At 39.1% G+C, this 25,019-nt stretch overlaps 1 protein-coding gene across 1 annotated transcript in view; it reads left to right on the forward strand.

Annotated features, from left to right (window-relative positions):
* The first annotated feature begins 457 nt into the window (after positions 1–457).
* LOC119728521 (nuclear receptor-binding protein-like) overlaps positions 458–25,019 on the forward strand; it is a 44,242-nt gene continuing 19,680 nt past the window's right edge. The window contains exons 1-2 of the mRNA XM_038200793.1: positions 458–705; positions 20,768–20,890. Coding sequence (XP_038056721.1) covers positions 580–705; positions 20,768–20,890 — 249 coding nt within the window. The 5' untranslated portion in view covers positions 458–579. The remainder of the gene's footprint in view (positions 706–20,767; positions 20,891–25,019) is intronic.

Below are 25,019 nucleotides of genomic sequence, written 5' to 3' on the forward strand. Positions count from 1 at the left end.
GTGGATATGTCCCCCGCCCCACCCCACCCTGGAAAAATCCTCAGAAACTGCGCTGTTGAGAAGGTTTGTTTACATGTTTTTAGTAGATTGGTTGTCTAAATGGCGCCCTCAATATCGCTTACTATATTTATAGCCAATGACATCATCCTTTAAAGTGAGACTAACAAAATATAACTCCTTTGCTTTTCACTGCTGTTTCTTTTAACCAAGGACAGTCTGTTATAGAACTATTGCGATGTATCTTTAGCAAGTCATTATGTTTTTTAATGACAAAAAGGAGAAAACATGTTACTAATTGAAAGAAAATGATGTCTCACGTTATTTGGAAAATGAATAACGATGCGTTGGAGTCTACGAAGAACCAGGTCAAAGGTGAACAGTATTTCTCAATTTGGCGGGTTCCCACATCCTCCCAGGATGTTTGTCGTTGAAAAGCATATGTCTCGTGGCCAGCCGGGTACCACTCCTTATTTGTGCCACACTTTTTTGGTGGAACTCTCTTGTTTCGGAGTATGCCCGCTCTTGGAAGACACAAAATAACGGATTTTCGCCAGTTTTGTTCCCAAAATCTGGTTGAAAATGCCTACCAATGGGGCTGCAGACGAGCGGGCCGAAGATCTACATGACAGCTGTGACGATAGCGAAGACGAACAAGAAATACTGGAAGAAAGTCCGTGCGGTCGGTGGCAAAAACGAAGAGTAAAGGTGCGTGCATACGATTTGTGTACAAATGCACACGTTTAGTTGGCCGAATCCCCAGTTGGCCATACGTTTCCAAGTGGCGGGGTATTCTGCAATTACTCCCGTTGTTCTTGTACGTTTTTTTTTATGGAGAAATATCTAGACTATGAAGTGTGGTTGTTCGTAGGATCCATTAAAGCATGTTAAGATTTTTTTTCTCTGCGAAATGAATGTGAGTGGTTTGAAGTTTTATAAAATTTCTCATTTTAATTCAGTGACCATCATGACCATGGTGACTGTAAATAATTAAAAAAATCACACAAACTGTAGCCGTGTGTAGGCCTATACAAAAATTATGCGATTGTGTAGTTAAGGGCCCCTCTTCAGTTTTGATCAAATTAGAGTGAAGTTGCTTTTTATCATTCCAAAATGACCTTTTCAACCTAATGCATACTTTTCTTTTTTGTTATTTAAGAACAGTTTCGTGCGGTAGAAAATGCAATGTTTTTACGCATCTTAAGATTAGTGCCATGAGAATCAACACGATTTGTGTGTGTTCACTGTGCGTTGTGGTGATCGCTAAATTTTTCTTGCATTTGGTTTTGTCATCTTCATCGTTGCTTTACCCCAAAATGCCCCTCAAAATTTTTTAAAAACCTCCAACCTTCATCTGCATGAATGAGTATGACCATGCAAATGCATGCATGATGCATGCCATGATGACATACCTGTTAGGGAGTGTTGGTATGTAAATGTCGCTAACCAGTCTGGTAAAAGTTTACAATATAAACCTGAGCGTGGATTTTTGTTCCCTTATGCTTGGGAACAGGGCCCTACACTACACAAACGCCCTAGTTTTCTACTTAGTTTGAATCAAACATCGAACAAAAAAATCCACCGACGTTTAGTTAATTATTTCTTCCAAAAATCGAATGATTTGCTGCCAGACAATGATTCCACTCTTTGTAAGGGGGGGGGGGCGGAGGGGTGTTCATTTTTGCTCAAAATAAAAGCCCATTTTCTTAGGGTTGCAGATGCCCATATCACAATAATGTAGGTTTTTTTTGTTAAAATAGATGCAAATTGAAAATTTCTTAAGAGAAAAAAACCTTTTTTTGAATAGCGTGGAGTAGTATGTAACTTAAAAAAATAACTGCTTTAGGTTTTTGTTTTTATTTTAAATAAAAAAAATAACATGACAATTTGACAAACCAACACACCATTTCCAAATACATGTTCGAAGAACTTTTTGCCAGTTTACTGTGATGTTTATTTCATCGCAAAGTTGCGGCTTTTGTTGACTGTAAGTTTGTAACTTTTTTTTTTTGACAGCGGTTTGTTGTTCACATCCTTTTAGCAGGTTAAAGCCCTTTCTTTGATTTTTTTAATCCCCTTTGAGGCCGAAATAAAACAAAAATTGTGTGTTTATGGTTACCGACCTACCTGAATTGTTTGTGGCCAAATTTCTGACCTCAAATTTTTTCTTGCCACATTTGGTCAAAAACTAAAAAACAAAAACACATTTTGAAAATAAAGTTTTTCCTTGGAGGTCTTTGTGTGTTATTGATAGAGCAAGTAGTCCTGTCAAACAAATCATTCAAGTGACTGTTTTCAAAACAAAACAAGAATTCCCAGCCTACATAAAGCAGGATTGACTGGCCGTGACTGTGAAGCTCGATACAGCTTTGCTTTGACGGTGGGTGATTGATAAGCCAGCTGTGCACACAACTTGTCTGCTTTGTCTGTTCATGGTCTGTTGACTGAGTTTGACTAGTCACGGTGCTTGCTCGACATATGATCTCACTGCTGGTGACTAACCTATATGTTAAAAGTGTAGCAGGGGAAGTGGATGGAAATTTTGACTGTCTGTGACTGCTTAAATAGCAGGAAGGTTAAACAGGTTACTTGAACGGAATACTGTTAAAGTAATCAAAACAAGTGTGAAAGACAAAAAAAAAACCATTAAAAAAAGTTCTAAATAAAAATAATTTTTCCTAGCTACCAACATTTGCAACTTTTAGGATGTTACCGTGAACATTTTTTTTGGCTGTAGTGTATGGAATGTACATGTACATGTAATTCTTTGCCATTGATTATTTATTGCATATTATTTAAACACATTTTACAGCCGGAACAGGCACCGGATAACATTATACGTGGAACATCTATTATGCACACATGTACTGGTACGTCCATACATACATAATGCTTTCCATGAGCATTTCAAAGCACTCGCGGCTGTGAAAATAAAATGGGTCACCGCATTCATGTGATTTCATGTGCAATTAATGTCATCCAGCCGTAGCGACCCTGTATGGTGACTAATGCGTCACATAGGGCTTAGAGATGGAAATGACTTAATCGGCAGAACATGAGTTACTCGAATTCTAAATCCCTGGTGTATCACTTGGCATACTTTCCCAAATCGATGAAAACTATGAAAACCATGTGCTCCTTTTTTGGCAGTTTAAAGGGAAAATACAACATTTGCAAACATCAAAAAATAAAACTACCAAATCATTTTGAAATGCCTTGCTAGACTGTTAGTGAATGACAGTGTAAAGCATCCTGTAAAATCATGGCACCTGGTATACTGTCATTTTCAAGAAAAGTGGTATTTTTGTATCAATTTCCAACGCTGGTCGGCCGACCAGCGTTGGAAAAAAACTGTATTTTTTTCTTCAAATACTGGCCCCAATTGACCATCGCACTTGTTTGCAATCGATTACATACCTATGAACGGGTACAAGCCAGCTAGACTGGTTCCCTGACCTTACAATTCCCTAATGTATGTAAATTGCTCTGTTTCTTCTTATATGGAGTCACGTAACCAGACTACAGGAAAATGATTGTTTTTCTTGGTTTTTCTAGCATTTTCGAACTCAAAAGAGTCAGTGTAACTATATTTGCTATATATTTCCAACCCCCCAATTCCATCCATTTCTGAAAATTACAGCAAAAGCAAATGATGTACATGTATATTCCCTTTAAATGTAGAATGGACCATATCCCTAACCCTGCTGAATCCAACAGGATCCAACTATGTCACATACCCGATGGAGCCTGTTGGATTGAGCAGTAAACCCCTTGTGTACATTCCTCATGCAAAATGTTGGATTCAGCAGGCAACTGAACCGCATTATAATGCCATGTTTGAAGTTCTTCACTAAAATGTACGTACGCATTACAACAAAAAAAGGGAAAATCCCTCAATTGAACATCAACACTCTGATATTGCGCAACCTTTAGATATCCCCTTTAACAACATACACGGATTTCAACATTTTTTTCCCAATAATTTTTTACCACCAGCCGGGCTACCTTAATAAGAAATAGTGTGACTAGCCCATCGCTGTTTTGACTAGCATTTGGCTAGCGGGCTACTGCTGAAGTCGAACCCTGGTATAACATGAACTTTACTACATGTATACTGCAAAATCTGACAATTGTTTTTCTTTTCCCTGACCATCGATGTGAATACAGTTGGCGTACATCATTTGTGTATATGTTGCACCATGTATACATAGTTTGCACATATCCACCTGTTGAGTGTTGATTCTCATTATTGACCAAGTTACGTCTTCCTCTGACGTTTACGTAACTGTGACCACTGTGGTCAGGGATAGGAAGAGCATCTCGCCTTGATAACCATTATGGTTTATTTATCTAACATTGTCCGACAATGTTTACACTCCCATGATGTATTTGTGTATGGACACACGATAAGTTGAGATCAACATTCCGGGCCTAGTAACACATATAATATCCCTGACCATTACAAACAATATGCACTTTTCTTTGGCACAGATAACGGCAAACTGGTAAGGCAGCTTTCTAATCCATCCCTTAATGTTAAAGGTAATATAACACATATACATGTGCAAACATAAAAAAAAAAAAACCCAATCATTATGAAATACCGTAGCTTACTTGACTGTAACTTTTGTAAGTGAGTAAAGCATCCTGTGTAATCATGGCACCTGGTGTGCTGACATTTTCAAGAAAAGTGGAATTGTATCCATTTCCAAGTTGATGATCAGCCGACCAGCGGCTCGGCAGCATTGGAAAAAAAAGAAGTGACTTTTCAAATACTGCCCCCAAATTACCATATTTGTTTGCCATAGGGTTACACATCCCTGAACGGGTGCAAGCCAGCTACATGTAGTCTGCTTCCCTGATCTGATGTGGTCTATAAATTGCTCCGTTTTGTCGAAAGTAGGGTTAGGGAACCAGACTATAAAACAGCATGTTTTTGTTTGTTGGTTTTTCCAGCATCTATGAACACAAAACTTTACACAGGTCAGTGTAACAATATTTGCTATAAAATACTAACCCTCAATTCCATCCATTTCTGAAAATTACAGCAAAAGCAAATGTTGTATAGTGTATGTATCTTTAACAAGGGACAGTGGTTGCCAATATTCTGTGGTTGTTACACCTGGGAAGGGGGGGGGGGGTCAGAGGAAATTCTTGACACTCCCCATGGGACCCCCAACACATGTGTTAAGTAAATCTGACAAGATCAACTTTGACCTACATCTGATCCCTGTCAACTGGGCATGTAGGGAGTTGATAGGTGAAACCGTAATCATGTTAGACTCTGGATCAAGTCCATAATATGGACTGTAAAGTCTGGCCTGAGGCCAAGACTGACCAGGGACCTACAAGTAAAAACAATATGTGGAGTAGAGCGACATATGACAACTTTATTTGTCGGCAATATTACACAGACAAGGACAAAAAAAATACATATCAATAAATACCAGTGACAGTTTAGCTATACTTATTTGTCGAGAGCCAGTCACATGGTGGTTTTAAATTGTTTGATAAAACACCAACTAGCGTTAAACAAGTTTTTTCCAGTGTCACATGAGTTTGAATCCTATAAATTCTGGTAGCTTTTACCCGTTTATTGGTTGAGCATTCACAGTCTTCACTTAAGCATGTGCATTACTACAGATGAGTCCTTACTTCATAGATGCACACTACACCGGCACTGCTGCGTTCTGCGCCACGCCCGTGCCAATCTCCATGTGCAAGGAGATTTTAAATACTACTCGTGAGAGGTACATGCATATACCATAAACATAGAGCTGTTTCACTAAACATGAACTAAAATTGTTGAACAAACTTGTTGGAAATTTTATAATTTTGGACTTTTTGACCAAAAAGTATTTATGAATGGGGATAAATATGTGCTTGGACTTTTTATAAATTTTTACTGGCGCAGCCCGCAGTTGCAGCTGTCAGTTCCGAATATTCGAATATTCGGTCTAACGCAGTTTTTTGTAATCGAATACTAAATTATTCGAAAATAGACAACCCTATTGAGAATGCCAATATGCAATACAGTTTTGAATACATGTAACATTGTGTAGGCCATTCTCATGTGATATTCATGTTTTCTCATGCATCACATTTACATCTGACTTACATAAATTTTTTTCCTCATGTTTCTGTATAGCCTCGTCCTCCCAATAACATGAACAAAGACATGAAGAATGTGGACACAGCTGCAAATGTATACATGATTTCTGAACGAAAACAACAAAAACATGCGCATGTGTTATGTGTCAGTGTTCCTATGACCAGATTATATTATAATTTATCACAACATTTTCTTTATGTACACAGAAAGTAGGCCTACGTGTGAAATGTACATAACTTTGTGCACAACTTTTTCACCGTGCCGATTCAATGCAAACACAAAGTATTTTTTTGGCACAGTTTTGTGCCCGGTGAAGTGCTTTCAACCAGTGCAAACATTTGCTAAAAGTCCACAACACATGCTGCGTGTACGTGTGAATTCAGCAGGAACTAAGTTGTGGAAGCTAAGGCCAAAAAAAAAAAGTCTCTGGTTTCTGGTATGGAGCTTGCCCCAAAAGTGGTGCGGCGACGCGGCTTTTTTTTTTTTTTACCTGTTTTTTTTTTTTTTTTGGCTTCAAATGTCGGCTGATGACTGCAAATGGTGCCCGACTAAACTTAGTGCAAATATATGGGAGTCCAGAGAGGCCACATAAATCTTATTCTCGATCATAACCCCTTCTAAAAACACGTTAAAATTGTGCAGCAGCAGAATTCCAGTCAAACCAGTGAGTTTGGCGGTTTTGAAACATCATCTTGTATTGAAATTAAAAAAAAAACTTTTTCATTTTGCCGACGCGCATGGCTACGGCGACGCGCGCGCATACCAGAAACCGGAGACTTTGTTTTTTTGGCCTAAAACGACATCATTTTGTGCACAGGAGAAGGAAAATTGCGTTAATTCATTACAGCAGTTTAGTACCTTTCAGTCTAAACAGTTGAAGATCTTAGAAATGACATTTTTGAATTGTAGTAAAAACATGTAAATTTGAGTAACCCTGGAAAAATTACACTTTTTCAGACGCAGATTTCTCAAAATTGGGGAGACATGTTGAAATTGTTTTCAGATTTTCCTAACCTCTACACTTTGGTAATGGTACATTGTGAAAACGGCCTGGAAAATAAAGCCTAAATTAAGAAATGACGGCCAATTACAGAAAAGTGGTCAAAAACCAGTTTGTCCACACACATGTGAAATAACATGGTCATCTTTATTGCAGTTCCTTGTGCGTGCATACAGTGCTATTGTTTTGACCGTGTCTCATAGACTTGCATGTGGACAAACCGGTTTTTGACCATTTTTCTGTAAATGGCCGCAATTAATTAATGAAGCCTTTATTTTCAACGCCGTTTGCACCATTTACCACCAAGATCTTGTTGTTGATGAATATCTGAAAACAATTTCTACAAGTCTCTGCAATTTTGAGAAATCTGCTTCTTAAAGGGAATATACAACATTTGCAAACATCGAAAAATAAAACTACCAAGTTTTTACGAAACACCTTACTAGGATGTTGGTAAATGACAGTCTCAAGCATCTTGTAAAATTATGGCACCTGGTGTGAAGTCATTTTCAAGAAAATTTTTTATGTTTGTATACATTTCCAACGGTGGTCGGCCGACCAGCGTTGGAAAAACCTAACTACATTGTATTTTTCAACTACTGCTCCAAATTTACCATTTTTTTCAGTCCAAATTTTGTTTGCTATTGGTTACATGTTCATGAACGGGTGCAGGCCAGCTAGACTGGTTCCCTTGCCTTACAATTTTCCATCATCTATGAATGGATCTATTATATCTTTTGCGGAGTCAGGGAACCAGACTACTTGAACGTTTTTGTTTTTCTTGGTTTTTCCAACCTTTTCGAACACAAAACATAAAAAAGGTCAGTGTAACAATATTTGATCAATTATACTAACCCCTCAAACAGTTTATTTCTGAAAATTACAGCTAAAGCCAATGATGTACATTCCCTTTAAAAAGTGTCAACTTTTCTGGGCACCACCCTACATGTATATACTGCAATTGCCCTGATGGACAAAAGTCTGATTCAGTTAACATGTATGCCAACAAAATTCCTCTGGTCGGTCGACCCCAGGCCCCACAGACAAGGGACTGAGTGGTCAGTTCTGTTGAGCCAGCTTGTCTCACAGACCTTGAGTTAAGTTTGTGTGCACCTTCTCTGGGATGGCCCCTTGTTGTTTACAAACCAACTGTCACATGTGACAGCCATCCTTTATGTTAATTTGATGGAATAGTGTTCATTGAAAGCTAAGCCCCGATACATAACTGCGTCCACCTCAAAGTGGCAAACCAGGTATTGTTCATGTATTGTAATTCTCCATGCATTACATATTTGTTATTTATGGCAGTTGTAACAATGTTGTTATTCATTGTTTTGATCCGTACGCATGTGAGTGTGCAGTGATGTCCTTTAAGAATTGCTAGCTGTGTTTACAGTGTATAGAAAGTGTCCTTGGGTTAGCTCATTTGTGGCTTAATATAGATCGGTTTACAATGGAATGACACAATCCAGACTCATTGCCTCATGGCTAGTTAGAACTCATGAATATGGATGAAGCCCCAGCCATACATTTTGCATTAAAAGTTCCCTCTCTTCCGCGATTGCAGTATTCATGAATAATTAATGCAACATGCATTCTTTTCTCTCCTCTCTTCCCTGGGAGTAAGGGCTCATGAATAATTCATGAGGACATGCAGCACATGAATATTTCTGAGGATTGGACATTTGAGATCAAGTTCCTTTTTTCCCCATGGCAGTTAGAGCTCATGAATATGAGTGCATGAATATTTATAAATACTGGACCGTTGAATCCCAGTTCTCCTCCCTGGCAGTTAGAGCTCATGAATAATTGATGAGACATGCAGGACATGAATATGAATGAGGGCTGGACACTTGAATCCCAGCTCCTCTCCTCCCTGGCAGTTAGAGTCCATGAATAATTGATGAGACATGCAGGACATGAATATGAATGAGGGCTGGACACTTGAAACCCAGCTCCTCTCCTCCCTGGCAGTTAGAGCCCATGAATAATTGATGAGACATGCAGGACATGAATATGAATGAGGGCTGGACTCTTGAATCCCAGCTCCTCTCCTCCCTGGCAGTTAGAGCTCATGAATTATTGATGAGACATGCAGGACATGAATATGAATGAGGGCTGGACACTTGAAACCCAGCTCCTTTCTTCCCTGGCGGTAGCTCATGAATAATTGAGGACACAAAGTGCATGAATATGAATGAGGACTATCCCATATTGACATGTATCCTGCGAAATTATTCTGCCTGAAATTGTTTTGATCGAAAGAAAACAATCATTTAGGCCTACCTGTGTTAGTAACGGCATCCAGTTACGAAATCCAAGAAAAATTGTTCAACGATGTCTCTGTTATTTTCAAAATGTAAAGGGGCCTATAGCATCCGCTGAGCTAAAACTTCAACCGGATTTTATGCACCCTGCTTACGATTTTGAGCAATTTGGTTGCTTCTTTAAAATGGGGAAAAAGTGTAACAAGAGGCAAATGGGTGTTTTTCTTAGGGGGGGGGGGGGGTGTTGTTTGCAGCTAGGCCAGACACCCAAGGTTGATGACAATTCAATTACTGATCAACGTTCTTCGCCCTTCACAAACAGTGGAAGGAATTTCCTATTAACCAGAATCACAATGCGCATGTAATGAGCTGAGCCAAACAAGATGAATAATAGTGTCGGGTGGAATTCACTTATTGAAGCAAAACTAATGCCCAGACTGAAGCTCGGATTATTAAGTTGCCACAGAAATGTAGATATCTGGGAGTTAGTGTGGTAAAAATCGATTCAAGTCGGACTGATATTCAAACTGTTTTGCAATACTTTTTTTCCACACAATACAGGCCTTGCACTTACTTTTTTTCCTGGCTAGCCCACCGGGCTAGCCGCATGTAACTGCATATTTTACTGGCCCGTTTAGAGTTTTACCAGCCCGTGTATTTTTTGGGTTTTGCAGTTTACAGAGGGCACTGCTTAATACACACGGCTCCGCATAAACTTTGTATCAGATGCTATCTTATCCCTGCACAAAAATCAATCCTTTTCCCCTGCCATGCCTTTTACACAGGCTAGTCACCAACAGTCAGATCAAATTTCAAGCAAGCACTGTGACTAGTCAAATTCAGTTAACAGGCAAAAGCAGGCAAGTGGTAGGCACAGCTGGCTTATCAATCACCTACAGTCAAAGCATAGCTGTAACAAGTTACACAAACAGTCACAGCCAGTCAATCCTGCTTTATGTTGGCTGGGAGCTCTTAACTCTTAAAAACAGTCACTTGATCGATTTTGACTGAATGGACAACTTGGCGCAGAATGTATGTTTGCATAGGAGGGCTCGAAATATGCATTGACAAAAACAACAGTGATATTTGTACTTAATTTGAATTTGAAATAAACCACCTAGCCACCTTACCCCCTTGGCCTCCTTCATCCCAGGTGTGACTCTGCATTCAGACTACAGGATCACACGACCCTGACATTTTGGGTGTGAGGTTGGCTTATCACCTGCCCATTACAGATCCAATCAAGTCCTCAATGTAGGACTGCGAAAAATGCTGATCAGGTGTCTAGCACAACATCTGAGTTAGGCCTGGGCGACAAGTGAATTTCAATAGTCGCGGCGACTATCGATAATAAGTCTTGACTAGTTGACTAGTTGCAATTACCGTGTAGTAACATTGTTTAACCCTAAACCCCTAGGCCTTTTTGCTAGGACCCATCCTCAATCCTCCAAAATCCTCCAAAATTGTGTACTTACCGTTATGTTCAAATGGAGGATACCCAGAGACTCAATCCTTCAAAATCGTCAGACAGTCCTGCTTAGACTCAAAATGCACTCATCCTCAATCCTCCAAAAACCTCATGTGCTTCATCACCATTCATCCTCAATCCTCCAAAATCCTTGTGTTTCTCAAACACCATTCATTCTCAATCGTCCAAAATCCTCACGTTTCTCAAACACCATTCATTCTCAATCTTCCAAAACCCTCCATAACCCCAGAAGGGTTTTGGAGGGTTAGGGTTAATCATCCATTAACCCTAACCCACCTCAATCCTCCAAAACCCTCATTACGGTTTTGGAGGATTCTTGAGGTTTGAGGATGAATGGTGTTTGAGAAAAACGATGATTTTGGAGGATTGAGGATGGATGGTGCTTCAAGTGCCATATGAGGATTGTGGAGGATTGAGGATGAATGGTGTTTGAAGATGAGGATGATTTTGGAGGATTGAGGATGAATGCATTTTGAGGCAGGACTGTCTGATGATTTTGAAGGATTGAGGCGTTGGTTATCCTTCATTTGAACATGAGTGCAACATTTTGAGATGAGGAAGATATTGGAGGATTGACGATGAATGCATAAATTTTAGAAACAGGACTGTCTGACGATTTTGAAGGATTTAGGTGTTGTTGCAAAAATTATGAAAAATTTGGAAGGATTGAGGATGGTTCTTAGCAAAAAGGGCCTAGGGGGTTAGGTTAAAACTGCTGAACGCTGGTAGTACAAACTAACACGTGTCTGCCCTTGCATTATATGAATCTGGGGATGTATGGTGTCTCACACAGCTTTCAGTTTTACGTTGGTGGAGTTGAATACATTTTTTTACGGATCGTGTAAACAAGTGCGATATATTCAGGACAGCTCCGAATTGAATGCTCAATTATTTGAAACTGCACTGATTATGCAGTGGATTCGTCAATCAGTACATTGAGTCATTCAGGCTGGATTTACAATGTGAATTGCATGGTGAGAGGGTATTATGCGATGCGAGATGGGGGAGACGATGAGCAGGGGAGGAAAGTCACCAGACAGACTGGCACAGTCTTAAGCCGTGTCCGAATTATATGGCTGCGGCTTGGAATTACATACGAGTCTATGGTAGCGGCTGCAGCCACTTCACGTAGACTCATGTGTAATGTGCCGCAGCCAAGTACCGTAATTTGGACATGGCCTTATTGAGTATCGCAGGAGAGAGTCCACGGCTCAATCAAAGGAACCTAACTGATGACCAAGATCCTATCTGATAAATACTGCACTGTACTTTGCAATGTATTTAAAGCTACAGTTCATCATTTGCAGCTATCCAAAAAGTAACTGACTTAAAGGGAAGATACAACATTTGCAAACATCACAAAACGTAATGATCAAATAATCACGAAGTACCTTACTAGATTGTTAGGGAATGACAGTCTAAAGCGTCCTGTAAAATTGTGGCTCCTGGTGTGCTGACATTTTCAAGAAAAACTGTATTTTTCCAACGCTGGTCGGCCGACCAGCGTTGGAGAAAACTGTTTGTTTTTTTCAAAAAATGCTCCTAATTGTCCATATTTAGTTATTCCGCATTTTCTTTGCAATAGATTACACACTTGTGAAGGGGTACAAGCCTGCTAATGCTAGACTGATTCTTTGACCTTACAATTCCCTAAAGTCTTTACATTTCTCCGTTTCATCTCAGGGTTCTCCCCAGGATTTTTTCAAACCTGTGGGGGAAGTTTTGTTGTGATTCACCAACCTGCGAAGCCACGGCGTGGGGTTCGGGGCCCGCTTAAGGGCCCCGAAAAATTTTGAACTTTAGAGGCTCTCTGGTGCATTTTAGAGCAAATCTGGGGAGTCTTTAAGGAAGATTTTTCCTAAAAAATTTAGAGGAGATCTTGTGATATTTTTTTTAATTAGAGAAAAAAAATATCAACGTTTTTAACTTAAAAAAAAAAAATTAACATTTCAAAACCTGTGTTAACGATTTTTGATCTAGAAAGTATGGATTATATTTACAAGCAAGTTTCAAATTAAGAAATTAAGGTGAAGAAAAAAATCACTTTTGCTTCCGACTACATGGCTTTCAAAATAGCGTCGGTAGGTCGGAAAAATTATTTCGCCATTTTGTTGGGCTGCTGTTTGAATCATGGAGGAATAAAAATACATGATTGAATGGAGCATATTGAACAAGGAATCATGTAGTTTTGTGCCTGGATTATTTTCCTTTGCACCACGAAAATTATCAAGACTGACCATCAGAAGTGATTAAAACTTGCCTCACCTAATTAAAAATATATTTGAGGAGGTTGATTCCACTATGCTTAACGTACATCGATCACGGCCCCTGGCACTGCCAACATTCAGTCTGGCCGGCCGTACATCGCGCAGTATCAGTGTGCATTACTGCACTGTGTACGGCCCTACTGCTTCTAAGAAGCACGCTACGATGTTTCGCCACAAGTTCGAGCTTTGCAATCTCGTCATTTTAATGGAAAATACATACACAGAAAATAAAGATCACGTTCTGTGAATTAATTTGCAGAAATTCTCTTTCTCCATCGATGTTTGTTTGGTGTTTTTACGATCCAACTTCGGCCGACATCATCATCATGTATGCACGCACGAGGCAGTAGTCACTGGTTCCGGTCCTTCATCATAGCATTGATACTGTTAGCACGCGAAGGGAACCAGTGTACCGTGCTGTATGCGCTAATATATAGCTGGCGGTTGACGCGAAAGACCCGTCATCGTGTGCATTTTGATCACGCATGCATCAGAAATGCGGGATTTTTGTCAAGATTTTGCATGTCAAGATGAAATAATGGTGTATGAAACGATTATGTTGTGCATTTTAATGGCTTGTATAATAATTATATTGTGCGTATCGGGGGCTGAAAAATGTGATCGGCATTTTTGTCGGCGTATCGGGCCGCAATTCCAGCGTATCGGGCCGATACGCACGTTTGTACGTGGGGAGAACCCTGCATCTTAAGTAGGGTCAGGGAACCAGACTTCAAGAACATGATTTGTTGTCTTGGTTTTTCCAGCATATACAAGCCCAAAACGTGATACAAGTCAGTTTAACAATATTTGCTATAACATACTAATCCTCCAAATCGATTTATTTCTGAAAAGTGCAGCAAAAGTAAATGTTGTACATTCCCTTTAAAGCTACAGTCCATCATTTGCAGCTATCCAAAAAGTAACTGACTTAATTATTGTTGAAAAACATACTGGGTTGAAAGATAGTAAGGGGACTAACTTCCTGTGAAATTATTCTTTCTGGCATGCTGTCATTTGAAAAAATCAAGATGCATCGTTACAAATTTCCATCAGGAGTTCGTTTTTTTAATTCAAAGAAGCGCGCGCAAACATTGATGCAAAGCACACGCTCGCGCGGTTGCTATAAATTGTCAGTTCAGTGCGCGACATCGCGAAGATGCAATCGGCTGAATGAGAATATGTCTCGGACGTTGAATTCAGACCTAATTCAGCAACTTTTGATTTGAAATCGAGATCCTAAAATGTTGTTTTTCTCGAAATATACAGCTGAAGCTGAGCTGAAACTTCATCAGGTTAGTTGTTCAGCACCTGTCTTTAGATTTTGAGAACTTTTGTTGCTTCAAACGAACAAAATGCACAAATGACATATGATGGACATATGATGGTTGAGTAGATCATTTGCAGCTATCCAAAAAGTATTAAATTGACAAAATTGTTCTTGAAAATCTTACATGTACTTGGTTTAAAGATAGTAATGGCAATAAACTCCATCTGTATTTGTTCTTTCTGGCATGCTGTCATTTTGAAGAAAACAAGAAAAGAACTCAATTTCTAAAGATGCGTCAAGTGACGCATTTTTTATTCAAGGAAAGAATTCACATTAGTTACATTCAAGGAAAGAAAACAATTCCTAAAATGCACTCAGATTTAGAAGTCGAAAGAATCTCCCTCAACCTCAAAGATGCAAATTTTACCCCGTGATAAAAAAAAAACTGCGATGAAAAACCTACCTCAAAAGTCATAAACCTTTATGAAAAACTGTAATTGTAGCAGGAAATTTTAACGCCGAGCTGTGATATTGGATGTCAGCCTTAATTCAGCAATCATTTACTCACAAATTCAATAGTATAAAATTGAAAAACTTTGGATCAATGATAAAAAAAGGACAAGAAGAAGTAACCAAAAATAGACTGACCACTACATGTATATCAGATACAATGCTCGATAGTGAAATACTAGACTGGCCGGTTTTATAGATTTTATTTCTTAGTTTTCGCTACTCATATTGAATTGCAATTTTGTCTTGTGAACAAAGGCAAGATGTTCAGTGTGATATTGAGAGCAAGGCTCATTTTAGATACTGTCTGTCGTGGATCTTATTTCTCCAAGCAGCAATGAAAGATATCAATTTTTTGCAGGCAGTGCGATTCAGGAACGGTCTAGGCTTGAAGCCTGGGGGATTTAATAAAGTCAAACATGTACATTGTATCGAATGCAGTTAGATTTGATCTTGATCACAGTTTTCATTAGAACTTGCATCATAATTACATGTACGTAGCACTTTTTTTGCTTTTGTGAGAATGTGCTTAAAACTACTCACGAGTACTCGACTTTGAGTTAAAAAACTCACAACTCGCTCGGCACCCGATTTCATGAAACTCATCGTACGATGCATCGCAGCACTGCGATGCGTCGTATCCCTACGAAGCGTCGCAGCTGCAACACGTCCTGTGATCCATTTCACAAAATAATTCGTAAATGCGATTTGTCGTAGGTGTATTTGGTGACTGTTTTATGTATTTATTCAGCGTACAGTAAATAGTCGTCTGTTACTCAACAAAGAGTCATCGAATCTCCTCTTGAAAAGGGTTTAAAATGTAAAACAAAACGGCGGGTGTGTGACGCAATTTTAAAGGAAAACAAGCTCTCAGTGGACTGTATAGCTACTTTGAAATTTCAACTGCAATAATCCAGGCTAATTCATAATTATTATTCAAGGCATTTTCAATTTACAAATTTACACACATTGTCTCAGTATTATTGTCTCGTTTATGTAATTTCATGGCATAAAACTGGCTAAGAAAAGGACTCTTCTTATTTTGCGATGACCATTAGACACATCGTAACTTGCGACGTGTTTTAAGCCGTTATCAACATGATCAAGGAACTTACGACGCGTTCGCAAGTTTCATCAAATGGATCATACGTTACATGTCATAACACGGTTTGCAACGCATCGCAGTGCTTCGTGAAATTAGGTGCAGGCCTAGTATTTACATGTAATAGATTTTTCAAGTTTCCGGGCATTTTTCTGAAACATTTTTTTAAACTTCACACAAAAGTCATGGCCCTGAATATTTCTTCTCTTTCTGAGAAAACCCTCCAAAATTTTGGGTCAAAAAATTGTCTTTGCATAAACATGGCACATGTACTTTTGTACTACATGTGTTATTGGAAGGAAAATTTTACAGGCATTTAATTTTTCCTCAGATCCGCTGATTTCCTCGTTTTTTATTTCTCATGAATGCCAATACAAATTGAAAAATACTTTACAAAGTCTTGTGAGGTTTGGAATTTCCTCGTTTTTTTTCTAAATTCATGTATGTTAGGCACACATTCATGTAAAATTTATGAGCGAATGCACATAACTCCCACGGCCAGGCTCATGTTCAACGACAGTTAGGCCCCGACGTCCTAATGTATTCCATTAATGATTGATGCTCATTGTGCATAATACATGCGCCAAGATTGTCCGTCCCGTTCTTTTGAATCCACCAAATAAATACACTTGAACGGACATGGTTTATTAAAGAGCAGATTTCGCGGCAGTGTGGCAAAGTTACATAAATTCATGTTTGAATGCAGATTAAAATCTATACTCAGTTAAATAAATCATGAGAAATATAGCACAGATGTTGCAGACTTCAAAAAGTAAGTGTTTTTCACACAGTTTAGATGTAGACTTGACTGTCATGTCGTCAGACAGTTTGTCCCTCGACACTGCTAGCAAGGTTTATAACACTGTACTGGGTTTTGAACATGTACAAATAGAATGTTGCTTTGATATTTATATTCCATGTGGAGAAGAAGGAAATGTGTAAATAGGGCCGACATTTAAAAAAAAGAATAATTAACCCTAACCCCTTGAGCTCTTTTACTAGAAAGATCAAATCCTGAATCCGCCAAAATCCATCAATTTTGCCTTGCAAAAAAAGGAATGGTGGCCAGTGAGTCCATCAGAATCCACCAGTTAGCCAGGAGTAAATCTGTTGAGATCCTGAATCCGCCAAAAACCCCCAACAGCTCAATATAGAGGTATCCTGAATCCATCAAAATCCTGCTGTACCGCTTGGCTTCATGTCCTGAATCCATCAAATTCCCCCAACTTTTGCAGATATGGAGGTATCCTGAATCCGTTGAAATCCCCCGAAACAGGGGTGTGGATTTTGATGGATTCTGGTACATGTACGGTGGGGTTAAAAAATGTTTGTGTGTACATTTAGGTTGACAGTGAGACAGTAAAAAGTTTAGTGTATTCTTGTTTCAAGGTAGAGTATATCATTTGCAGCTATCCAAAAAGTAACTGACGAAATTATTGTTGAAAAGCGTAGATGATAATGGCACTAAACTCCCGGTGAAATTATTCTTTCTGGCATGTTGTCATTTTGAAGAAAACAATAAAAGAAGGTCATTTCCATAGATGCGTCTAAAGACGCAGTTTTGGAAATTTCCGTTAGTGGTTACTTCCACTATGTTTAATTCAGCCAAGCCGTGAATGGGTGCATGCAAGTATTGACACGACAAACACGCACGCGAAGGTGCTAACATTTGCCGGTTTAATGCGTGACATCACGTACATATGTAGCTGCAATCAGCTGAATGAGAATGTGTCCAAGACACTGATTTCGGGCACAATTCAAAACATGACACGGCAACTTTTGAATTGAAATTGAGATCCTAGAATATTGTTTATTCGGAATATGCAGTATTCACTGAGTTAAACTTCATCAGGTTAGTTGTTGAGCACCCTTCTTTAGATTTTGAGCACTGTTGTTGCTTCAATCGAAAAAAAAACCCCAAATGATATACTCTATTACCCAATAATAATGTGTTTTCCCTTTATACATGTAGGCTGTGTTTGCATTCTCCCACTTTTGTAAACACGTTCGCTTTGTAATCCACAGTGCCCAGACGATTCTGACACCCCTGCGGTTTCCCTCACTTTTCTGTTTTCATTCTGGCAACTGACCTTTTCAAAAATGCAGTTGATTAACCACATTGGGGGATAGTTTTGGTAAACCGTCGCAGAACAAGTTTGTACATGTTTTGTTCTCATTGGTTGCACATTTTGAGGGATTCTATTAAAGGGAATTTGTCTTAGGAATTTTCTGTGTCTTTAATACTCAGGTTCTTGATCACAAATGTGCTAAGAAAAGAGATCAGCAGGGTACCAGTTACATGCAGTGGCCATGTCTATCCTATGGCATTTTTGGCTGGTAACCAATTTTGCTCAGGAAATGTCTGTGCTAAGTGGCTTCATGACGTGATGCATGAACATAATTTACACCGTCGCGAAATTTACATCTAGTCATGGAAATGTTCACAACAGTGCAAAAAAGTTTCATGAAAAATATCACGATGTCGCCAAAATATTTGAAGACATTAACACCCCTCGTATGCCAATGGCGCTGTAGGTTTTTTCCATCAGCCTGATTATGATGAGCAGTGGCGTGTTGTCCAAGTCCCTCAACATTTCCCGTGGGCGTGATCGCATCATGATACCTGCAGACAGTGGATTTAGACAGACAACCTAATGATGCTTTATGCATCCACGGAATAACGAGGCCACACTGTAGGCCTCACTGTCCCAATGAGGGTTTTTCTCTTCCTCGAGTTTTGAATTTGAGTTTACTTTTTGAGTTAAAGGTTGACTTTTTGAGTTTTGGGTGGAATTTCCAAGTTTGGGGTGAACTTTTCTAGTTTTGGGTTGAATTTCCAAGTATGGGGTTAATTTTTCTAGTTTCGGGTTGACTTTTTGAGTTTCGGGTTGTGAGTTTCAATTTGAGTTTTCGAGCCTTGGGTTTTGAGTTGAATTGTGGAGTTTAGAGTTGACTTTTCTAGTTTTGAGTCGTCTCTTCGAGTTTCGAGTTGACTTTTCGTGCTTTGATTTTTGAGTTGACTTTTAGTTTTGAGTGGACCTTTTGAGTTTTGAGTTGACTTTTGAGTTTTGAGTTGACTTTTGAGTTTCGAGTTCAGTTTTTAAGTTTCATGTTCACTTTTTAAGTTTCGAGTTAACTTTTCGTGCTTCAAGTTTTGAGTTTTGAGTTTGAGTTGACTTTTCCAGTTTCAATTTCGAGTTTTGGGTTGAGTTTTTTCAAGTTTTGAGTGAACTTTGAGTTTTGAGTGGACTTTTTGAGTTTCTCGTTGACTTTTCAAGTTTCAGGTCCACATTTTGAGTTTCCAGTTGAACCTTTCGAGTTTAGACTCTGTTGCAACCAAGTGCCCAATTTAACAGTGCTAATTTCCCTTCGAAAATGTTAGCACCCAAATAAATTGGTTACATTTGTCACAGCGAAAATCCAGTGAAGCAAGGAGTTTGAGAATTTATGGCAATTCAAATTTTTAAAATTTTTGGTACATCTCACAGAATACTGCTGGATAACATCCCCCCCCCCCCAGCCAATCGAGGACGTCCTCGATTGGACTCCTGTCCTCATTTTAGGATGTTTCACTTGTGTGTCCTCGATTTGTACCATGTACAGACATGCACACACACACACTTGTAATACATGTGTGTACTGGACATGTACATGTACAATGAACAGCATTTGAAGAAAATCGACTCTGGACACATAAAAGTCTTCCCAGCTATCAAACAGTATTTGTGTCATAAAGGAATGTTTGATTCTCCGGGCATGGATGACCTTTTCATGTAATCAGTGTTAATAGTCCAGCCCCCCCCCCCCCCTTATCACTGCTGAAATGTCAATTGTTGACAACTCTCTCTGGACAAAGATCATGAGCGTTTGACATGTAGCAGTGTCCATTATAAACACACGTAAAGCAATAGACTATTACACGCTTGAATTAATATAACTTCCTGGTAGAACTATATAGTGGTGTTCCCTAATCTGGCGCACTTCGACGTTTCCCTCGACTTTCCTCATGCAGTGTTGCCAAACCTCTTTGTTGACAAGCTTCAAATTCATTCAGATAAATACTGGTATTTTATTTCCTGAATAATGCTTGCTGTTGAACCTTTGTGAAAAATTTCATTGTCTTGAAATTTAGTCTGGAATTTGAAAATGGTGGCACCGAAAATTGGGCGCAAATTCGGACGAGTGTTCCCTAACTTGGCGCACGTGAACAAATCTTGAGAAAGCCCATGTTAACATTGAAGAATTTCTTTAAAGTTGATAAATTCTGATCAAATTGTTATTATCTCCACTCACGTACCCAGCGACAAGTTTGTTTGAAAATTATTTTCGTATTTTTGGGCACATTTTAAAAGGGTTAATTGTGCACTTCGAAATACAAGTGGAAAATCACGCCAAAATAGAAATTAAGTCAACAGACAAAAGCAGGCAAGTGGTAGGCACAGCTGGCTTATCAATCACCTACAGTCAAAGCATAGCTGCATCAAGTTACATAAACAGTCACAGCCAGTCCATCCTGCTAATGTAGCCTGGGAGCTCTTAACTGTTAAAAACAGTCACTTGATTGAAATAACAACTTTGCACAGAATGTTTGTTTGCATAGGAGGGTTTTAAAGAGAAAAACTGAAATTGATTTGAACTCATGTATCACCTTGCAATTCAAATAATCGTGCCCGTTTTCTTTGTTCAACTGACAATTGACTTCCAAAATCATATTTTAAATATTTTTTTTTCATTCTTGGATTGTTTTTGACTTCAGGTCACGCAGCGAGATGTGCCCGGTATCGACGTGGCCTATCTGGCCATGGACACAGAGGAAGGCGTGGAAGTGGTCTGGAACGAAGTGCAATTTTCGGCTCGGAGAGTCTTCAAAGAACAAGAGGTAGATTAATAATAGTCCGAGTCATTCCCCATCATTTAACCCTCCTGCTATTTAAACAGTCACAGACAGTCAAAATTCACTTCCACTTCCCCTGCTACACTTTTAACAAAGGCTAGTCACAAGCAGTCAGATCATATGTCAGCAAGCACTGTGACTAGTCAAACTGGGTCAACAGACAAAGCAGGCAAGTTGTGGTCACAGCTGTTTTATCACTCACCCGGAGTCAATGCATAGCTGTATCAAGTTACTTCAACAGTCCCAGCCAGTCAATCCTGCTGTATGTAGGCTGGGAATTCTTAACTTGTTTAACTGAAAGGACTACTTGGCACAGAATGTATGTTTGCATAGGAGGGTTACTTAATGATGTTGTCAAATCACAGCCGTCACTGCGCAACAAAATGTCTGACAAATGTCTTTTATGTAAAAATGACATACAGGACTGGGACATTTATAGGGCATTTGGAGACATACTTATTGCATACATGCGAAGTGGGGGTTCCATTGTAACAGTGTGGTGATAATGTGGTTTTTTCAGGGGGTAGCTTGTATTTTTATAAAAGAAAATGGTAATATGTTCTGCAAATCTGCAAAAAGTAGCTGAAATAAACTGATGTCATTAAATCCACTGTGCGTTGATGACGTTAGTTGAATATCAAAAAATGGCTGATTATTAGTATCAGACTCCAAAAATAGCATCACAGAAACGATAGCACCATTTGCATTTACGGCAACAAAACGAACAGCTGTCAGGTTTAAGTTGTTGCACAGGAAACCATACAGTTGATTCATTGCGCAATTGTCAAGTGTTTCAAACGGCCAGACATTTTGGGGATTATTTTTTCGGAGGAAATTCATTTTAAGAGAAAAGTCAACATGTGTTGGCATATGTATGGAGGTGACCACTTGTCCGAATGCTATTAGTACTTTGTCGATAATGGATTGTATCCTGAGTCATGTTTTAAAATAAATAACATGCACATGTGCACATTATCATGAATTCTTACTGCGGAGAGATTTTGACATGACAGGATGTTGGTAATGTTCATTTTCGCCATCGGGTGGAATCCGGGGAAAAAATGACATGTAATGAAACTATAAAGGCGTATACATGTAGAACCATTTGCTTTTCATGAATTTTGTTCATTTCCAATACTAACACTGTTTAACCCTAACCCCTTGGGTATATGTACTAGAAAGTATCCTGAATCCGCCAAAATCCATCAATTTTGCCACGCAACAAAAATTTGGTGGCCAGTGAGTCCAGCAGAATCCACCATTTAGCCGGGAGTAAATCTGTTGAGATCCTGAATCCATCAAAATCCCCCAATTGCTCAATTATGGAGGTACCCTGAATCCATCAAAATCCTGCAGTACCGCTGGGCTTCATGTCCTGAATCCATCAAAATCCTCCAACTTTTTCAATATGGAGGTATCCTGAATCCACCGAAATCCCCCGAAACAGGGGTGTGGATTTTGATGGATTCAGGTACTTTAGGTTAAAATTTCAAAGAAGAATGATCAAAACCTGAGCTGAAACTTCAACAGGTTAGGTTTTGAACATCCTTCTTTGAAATTTTAGTGTTATTGTTCTGTGAATAACTGTGAAACACCACGCACGACCTTTTGATCATGAATCACAATTTTGCCAACAGAACCCTGGTTTGACTAAATATTGATGGAGTGTGATGGACTTGGGCCTGGAGGTCTAAAACAAAGCACGCGTTGGAAGCAGTGTGATTGATGGATTTTGGCGGACTTGGTCCAGTACTTAGTAAAAGACAGTGGGGTTAATTTAGGGTTAATGTTTAGCTCGGCAGAATTTTCCCACCCTTCCCCCCCCCAAAAAAAATGGGTATGGCTGATGGCTTCATTGATGACACAAAGTTATCTCTTTCACCTCATTGCGGTCAGAAATTAGGTCGAGATTCTACTTCATTTGATGATCCATTCTTTTGTGTATTACTGAGAAAAAAAAAACCTTCACCCATTTTTTTTCTCCTGGACAAAGAACAAAGAACCGCAAAGTTCACTGAACATTCACGTTTTCTTTAAAACATCAGACGACATGTACCTCTACTACATGCACATGTCCGTAACAACGGAAGCCACCTAAGTCAATTACCACTGAATGAGTTTTAAGCTCTGGGACCTTTTGTCCGAGAATAATAAGCAAAGTCTGTCGCTGCTGCGGCCGACAATCGTCTGTTTGCACAGGAGATTGTAAAAAGGCGGGAACTACTTATCGGAAACCCGGCAGTTGGTGTCCAGGTTCATAATTAAAGAAGAAAAAAAGATAAATAAAGATAAAAGGTTTGTTCAAAAATATCACGCTGTTGTCACATGTACATGTACATGTACATGTACGTAACTGGTTCAAACTGGAATTCTTCTGTTTTTCAATCTGATTGAGTTGTTCTGTTCTGGTTGTGACTGGTGGTCTGTTCATGTTTACTTGGCAAGCAAAAGTGAAATATTAATTCATTTGTTTTATTTTTTCATTAATTTTTTTTGGAGTAGGATCTGGGCCATCGTATAGAGACATAAATTTTTGACTGATACATGTATCGCAAGTGTGAACAAAATAATATTCAATGAAAAAAAAAATGCAAATTCCAACTTGTTATTTTCCCAAACATCATAAGTGGAGCTGGGTTAGTTCCTGATGCAGAGATAAACAAAGAGTTGTTTTCCTTGCAGATTGTTATTTTCACGTTCGGCCTGCTTTGGCACCAATACATGTACATATGGACATTCTGTGTGTCTGAAAATGGAGTATTTTTAGTTTTTAATCTTGCCAGTCTAAAAAGAAATTTGTAAGCAAAGAAAATTTCACAGTTTAAAAAGGGGGTGGACGGGACTAGGCCGGTACGACTAGTCCACTAGCAATACTAAAAGCATTGGTAGTCGTGACTATTAATTTCTAAACAGTCAACTAGTCGTTATACCGTGACTAGTCGCACCTTTTAAATTTGGTCGCGACTATTGAAATTTACTAGTCACCCACACCTGAAAATTGTGATCCAAGTTATTAAAAAATAAAGATGTTTTAAGCAATAAGGGTTTTATAATAGTAACAATGACAGAACATGAGCGCCAATTTCAGAGGCAAAAGTGTATTTTCTAGTGTGATCACTCACAACTGAGTAAATCGGGGTTATCCCTACAATGAATGATATGTAGTAGGCCTACACATGTGATTCCGTCATTACTTTGCAAGTGTATCAAAAGCTTAGTATTTTGTAGTACGCAGACATTATTCATGTGCAGGGCCCTGTTCTGATTGTAACGGAACATTTGAAAGTATGGGGATTGCTACTGAATTTCACTGGAAAGTATGCATGTACATGTATGTGAAATGAAAGATGATGTTTGCTTGTAAATAGTAACTCCATAATATACTCATTGATCAAACCATGTGTATTCATTACAGTCTGTTACTAGTCATGACTAGTCGACTATTCGGGACTATTTATCGCAACTAGTCGCGACTATTGTAATTCACTAGTCGCGACTATTGTAATTCACTAGTCGCCCAGGCCTAGGTGGGACGGGCAGTCTTTTACCCCTTGAGCACTTTTACTAGAAAGTATCCTGAATCCACCAAAATCCACCAAATTGTCATGCAAAATAATGTTGGTGTCCTGAGCCCATCAGAATCCACCAGTGAGTCCATCAGAATCCACCAGTGTACATACCCGGTACATGTATACCTCGTTCACACCAAACATAACCAAGTTAAACTGTTGAGATCCTGAATCCATCAAAGTCCCCCAACTGTGCAATGTGCAGGTATCCTGAATCCATCAAAATCCTGCAGTACCGCTAGGCTTTCTGCCCTGAATCCATCAAAATCCCCAAACTTTTTCAATATGGAGGTATCCTGAATCCGCCGAAATCCTCCAAAACAGGGGTGTGGATTTTGATAGATTCAGGTACGTTAGGGTTAAGGTTGCAAAAGTTTTTTGTTCCTTGCCAACAAAATATTCCTTTGCCAAAAATAATTCGCAACGCTTTCTACATTGCTTAGTAACGGGGTCTCACTCCCACCTGTCAGTACGAACCAAAGTCCCCTCCTGATTAGCGGCAACAACATCAATTTCCTGAGTTGTCAGACGGAGGGTATACGGGC

Source organism: Patiria miniata, unplaced genomic scaffold, assembly GCF_015706575.1.
Source record: "Patiria miniata isolate m_02_andy unplaced genomic scaffold, ASM1570657v1 HiC_scaffold_20, whole genome shotgun sequence".
Classification (NCBI taxonomy): domain Eukaryota; kingdom Metazoa; phylum Echinodermata; class Asteroidea; order Valvatida; family Asterinidae; genus Patiria; species Patiria miniata.